General features: G+C 33.9%; 1 protein-coding gene across 3 annotated transcripts; it reads left to right on the forward strand.

Annotated features, from left to right (window-relative positions):
• Window positions 1-730: 730 nt before the first annotated feature.
• LOC146937284 (uncharacterized) lies at window positions 731-4883 on the forward strand. Of its 3 annotated transcripts, XM_085751674.1 has the most exons (7): window positions 731-1502; window positions 1800-1835; window positions 2887-2908; window positions 3052-3178; window positions 3274-3560; window positions 3953-4049; window positions 4150-4883. In XM_085751674.1, exons 4-7 carry the CDS (start codon window positions 3158-3160, stop codon window positions 4231-4233), a joined length of 489 nt encoding a protein of 162 aa, XP_085607800.1. In that variant the 5' UTR covers window positions 731-1502; window positions 1800-1835; window positions 2887-2908; window positions 3052-3157; the 3' UTR covers window positions 4234-4883. The 3 variants fall into 3 exon arrangements, 2 of the variants coding, with proteins under 2 accessions (XP_085607800.1, XP_085607799.1); XR_015030889.1 differs by having other exon boundaries at window positions 731-1835; window positions 2887-3178; window positions 3958-4049; XM_085751673.1 differs by having other exon boundaries at window positions 731-1835; window positions 2887-3178.
• The last annotated feature ends 359 nt before the right edge of the window (window positions 4884-5242 follow it).

Here is a 5242-nt window from a genome sequence, read left to right on the forward strand (position 1 = left end):
TGATGTCATGATACTGATTTATTAAAGTATGGCTGGATGTGGATATGTGTATTTTGATGAACTGATGTCATACCATATGTTCAAACATCATATTGTGAGAATTTATTTTTCTCTGAAATTGGTTGTTGGTTGGAGATTATTTTTCCCTGGGTATCTCTGTGAGGCTGGGTTCTATCTCTATTCTGCTGTATATGCCTCTAATGTTCTTGGAAATGCTTCAACACGTCCAAACTATGCATTACTATTATTTTTTTAAGATGTTCTTTTGAAGTAATGCTGAAGTTTGTTACTTTCCTTTAAGATAAGTTCTTATGCTTAAATGAAAGAAGGTATGATTGTATCCCACTAGTTTGTCTATATGATCTCATATTGTTCTATTCAAGAAATAATCAAATCTCTTTGTCTGTTAGAATCATTTTTGTGTCCCAATCTACTGATGGATTGGAGTACTCAACAGCTGGTGGCAGTTTATTTCAACCTTGTGTGGATGAAGGAAAATATAATGTTGAACAAGGTGTTCCAACATTACATTGGGTCAATTGGAGTACAATTGATATTCGCAGGAATATTATCCTAAATAGTGGGACCCTAGCCCTGGAAAGAAAGCTGATGAAGGAGTTTCTAGTGTACATATTTTTTTTTTCTGACTATCCTCTTAGCAAGAAGTTCCAAAAAGCCTATGTTAGAAGAGAATGTGTCAACTTCTTCCACAACACCATCAGCAAGTTTCTTGGGGTTGAAGAGATCACACTACAAGAAAACTGTCATTTAGAGACCGATTTAGACACCAAAATAAATTGGTCTCAGTAGAGACTGAAATAACAACTAATTATTGCAAACAATTAACCAAAACTTATTTGGTCTCAAAATCGGTCACAAAATTATTTAGCCACTGATTTAAAAACCAATTTCTTAGTTACCTAAATATCCCACCGTCTATACTCTCTCTTAATTTCTTAATTTGTAAAATAAAAATTATTTATATTATGTAGCCACTGATTTATTGGTCACAAAAAAATTTATAATTTTTTATTTTATTATAATAATAATCTTTAGCTTTGAGCGGGATATGAAAACAAATTTCCCCCTTTCATGTTTTCATCAAAACTAAAACCTAAAAATTTCCCTCCTAAATGATTTTTTTTTACATATATTCTCATTAGAAATTAAACATTAGTAAGCAAAAAAAAAAAATTAGAAATTAACCATTAATATTACCTCTTTCACTCTTTCATCTCTTTCACTCTTTCACTCTTTTCACGTGAAAACCCAACAAAAGAACAATAACCCTAAACACCAAAATTCCCCCTTTTCTTCACTTTTCATTGAAATCAAAACCAAACATCATGAAATTGAAACCCAAGATCAATGAAATAGAACCCCATTAGTGAATTTCCAGTTTTTCTATCTCTTACTCTCACTGTATTGTTCACGTCCTTGTGTTCATGGTACCTTGTTGTTGTTGCTGTTCCAGTTCTTCTAATCGACATCTGAATCATCAGGTTTGTTCCTATTCTTGGTTTGTTCACGTTCATTGAATCAATCTCTTTCTAGTTATAGTTTCTATTCTTATCCCTACTTGTTTATAGTTTGTGTTTCAGTTTGTGTTTTTTGGTCCTGTTTTGACAATAGCTTATAATAACTTAAAGTACTCATCATGTAGATATTAGACAATAGCTTATAGGACCAGAACATTCATGTAATTTTTACTTTATATTATGGGTTTAATTGCAACTTATTGCTACTAGTTTACTAATTCATGCTCAACTTTACTCACATCATGTAATTTTTGTGTTCAGGAACAACTAAGGGAAAGGAAACTCCATTTCTAAAAGGTGAGTTTCTTGTTCTTCAACTTGTATATGGTTCTGATTTTAATTTATGAGATGCTAGGTTATTTTGGTTTATGTTCATGCTCAACTTTGGCTTATGGACATTTTTGGTGTTAGATGTGATGTTTGCATCTTTTGTTTTGTCGTGGTTGTTTTTCGATTGCGTGCTTTTGATTTGAAATGTTAGTATGATAGTTGAATTCTGCCCATCGTTTTGATTGAAATAAATAATTTGAGATTGGTTGATTTTGGCTTGTTAGTTTGGCGAATACTGCTCATTGTTCTGATTTTCTCCCTCTGAAATTTGGGGACCTCTGACTTAAGTTGTCACTTGCGTCCAGACGGACACTTCCTCCGCTTTTTAGTACACAATATGTTGTTAAATAGTATTTGTAATGATTTTGATTCTCTATTTTTGACTGCATTGGTAGAAAACACATGTTATTTGATATGAAAAGGAGTCTTATATGTTATTTGATATGAATTTCCTTGAATATATGAGATTAAGTTATCAGTCAACTTTTGGTGACTGGGGCGGGTATTGGCTCTGTTTGTGGCTGTTAGTTGTCTTTTTTTAAGTGTGTGGCTGCTACTGTTATGTCCCTTTTGAATTGCTGCTGTGCGTGTGGTGGGTATGTGGTTTTTAGGCCGTTTTTAGCCTATGTGTGAGCAGTTTTTATTTGGTTTTGCTACTACGAGGTGCTGCTGATTTGTGCATAGTTTTGTTGTGTTATGTAGTTGAAGATTACTTGTGTTCTGTGTTTTTAAGTGATAATATAACATGTTTTTGATAATTAAATACTAAGATTAGTGGCCAGCCTATAACATGTTTTTACACGTATTGCTAAACTTTGTGGAAAAGCCGGCCTCTAATACTTGATTACTTGAGTCTGTTCATCCTTCATTTTCCTTTATAGAACCTATAATGGTTGATTACTTGAGCCTGTTCTACTTCGGCGTTTATAAAACCATTATGTAATTACATACCATTATGCTATAACTTTTCAACTAGACTTTGGTTGTTAATTTGAATTTTATATTGTATTCATTGCAGATGGTAGACAAAAGAAAATCTTGTAAGAGTCCTAAGTCCAAAAAACCTCAGAAACGTCCAGCTCACATAACTCCTTCTGAACAATCTCAAGTTCCCCATCCTCCTATTTATTATATTTACATAACTTGTTTCTCTTTATTTACTATTGTATTGTTCACTTTGTAGATTCTTGCCCTCTTACCTGGCAACTAATGGTATTGGGGAAATTTTCAAGAGTCGTTTTAATGGGCCATGGTTATCGTGGAAAAAGGTACCTAGTGCGACAAGAGACATGTGGTTTGGAGAGTTTAAGGTATGTTTTATTCCTTTTCCTTTCAGATTTTATTCCGCTTCAACCTCACATACACCTCTTTCTCCCTATTCATTTTTGTTTGTTTTTAAGTATAGAAAAAGTTTTCCATTTGTCCACCCGATGATAGATGGGCAAGAAAGAACTTTGAAATGAGAGGTGCAGCTGTTATGAAAAATAATTTAAACAAGGCTCGCATGATAATGGATAGGCCGAGTTGGATTATGAGGACATTTGGGCTAGCTTGTGTAATCATTGGGCAAGTCAACCATATAAAAAGAAGAGGATATAAGCCAAAACTAATCGAGCATCTGATTGTGGAGGGTTGGGAGGGTCCCTTCACACTTGCAGCTCTATCACCACTTCTCAACATAAGGATAATATGGTAGTAACCTTTCAATAGCTGCATTGTTATACTGAAACACTTCAATAGCTGCATTATTTATTGCTTAGTATTTAAATAAATACAGATTGTCCAGGAGATTGTTTCAAAAAGGACATTATTATTGTGTAGCTGATGTCCATTACTGTTGTGTATGACTGTTATGTTGTGAGGAGTTGGTGTATGATTGTTATGTTGTGAGGGGTATGTTGCTCGTTTTAATGTCCTTTGCTATTGTATGGTGTGAGGGGATCTGTTGTTGGTTTTAATGTCCTTTTTTAATGCAGTAGTTGATGTCCTTTGTTGTTGTGTTTGACTATTATTGTCTTTTTTCACGGAGTAGATGACTTGCTGATGCTTTTAATGTCTATTATTTTTTTTTCTTAGACAAAAAGTGCAGGCATCCCACCTTCTAATGTGGAATTGTTTCGATGCACACACCAGCATAAGAAAGATAAGACGTGGGTTGATAAAAGATCTGAACATGTCGATGTAAACTCTCAACTTTAGTTTATGTAGTGCTAATTATGTTGGTTTTATTATGTTTATAGGTAGTTTGATAGATCAATTATTCTTATCTTTTGGTTAACAGAGAGAATTTACACGCAAGTGGGATGCTTTGACACAAGAAGCATCTTTGCAAGGAATGCCTCCACCAAATCAGCTAGAGGTGTAGTCTGATGTTGCAGGAGTAAAGAAAGGACAAATATATGGTCTAGGAATGGAATCTTCTGTACATGCAGGACGTCCACATTATCGTGGCTCTGGTTCTTCTTCAACTGAGTGGGTGCAAAGGCACGAGCTTGAAGAAATGAGAAATGAAAGAGACCAACTTTGGAAAGAATTGGCAAAAACAAATAAGGCCGTTGAACACCGATTTCAATTGATAAAACAAATGATGGAAACCATGAACTTCCAACCCACCCACCATTCTATAGACCAAGCCAATGAGGACGACCAAGCTAATGAAAATGAGGTTGATGATGATGAGGTTGTTACTGAGGTTGATGATGACGAGGTTGATGACGAGTTAGAATTGGAAGCACAAAATGTTCCTGAATAGATAATTTGATGTGTTTTGTTAATTCCCAAATCTTTGTGGAATAGTATTTTGGTAAGCCTGCCACTTGCAACTTTCTTTTCGTTAGTATTATGTATTTTGTTAAGACTATCAAGTGCAAAGGCTTTTGTGAATAGACAAATCTCCTCTGATCATTAGTATTATATTTTGACTAGTTTTTGTATGTAGCATTGAATGGTTAATGTTATTTCTTTCATCAAGTTACATTGAATCATTTTGATCTTTTGTATGGAATTTGATAAAAATGTGAGTTAAAAAATTACAATATAAAAAAAAAATATTGTAATTCTTTCAGTCACAAACTGTGACCAGTACAGTATTTAATATTCAATTTAAAAAAAAATCTAGATAGAGACCGAAATAGCGACCAGGAAAAATAATACAATAAAATAATTTCAGTCACAAATTCGATCTCTAAATTCGGTGGCTAATTAAGTGTCAAACCCAGTCACAAAATAAGTCACGAAATAGCGACCAGCGTTTTAGCCACTCTTATTTTTGGTCACTATTTCAGTCACTAAGTCAATCAGTGACCGAATTTGCTAATGTAGCGACTGAATATTCGGTCTCTAAAAGGCTGATTTCTTATAGTGTCAATATACAT

Source organism: Medicago sativa, chromosome 3 (genome assembly GCF_051527215.1).
Source record: "Medicago sativa cultivar Bolivia chromosome 3, Bolivia_mono, whole genome shotgun sequence".
Classification (NCBI taxonomy): Eukaryota; Viridiplantae; Streptophyta; class Magnoliopsida; order Fabales; family Fabaceae; genus Medicago; species Medicago sativa.

Coding starts and splice junctions, on each gene's coding strand:
- LOC146937284 (XM_085751673.1), top strand. CDS start 3,158: ATGTGGTTTGGAGAGTTTAAG. Junction 3,561..3,952: donor CTCAACATAAGGATAATATG/GTAGTAACCTTT, acceptor TTAGACAAAAAG/TGCAGGCATCCCACCTTCTA. Junction 4,050..4,149: donor AAAGATCTGAACATGTCGAT/GTAAACTCTCAA, acceptor TTTGGTTAACAG/AGAGAATTTACACGCAAGTG.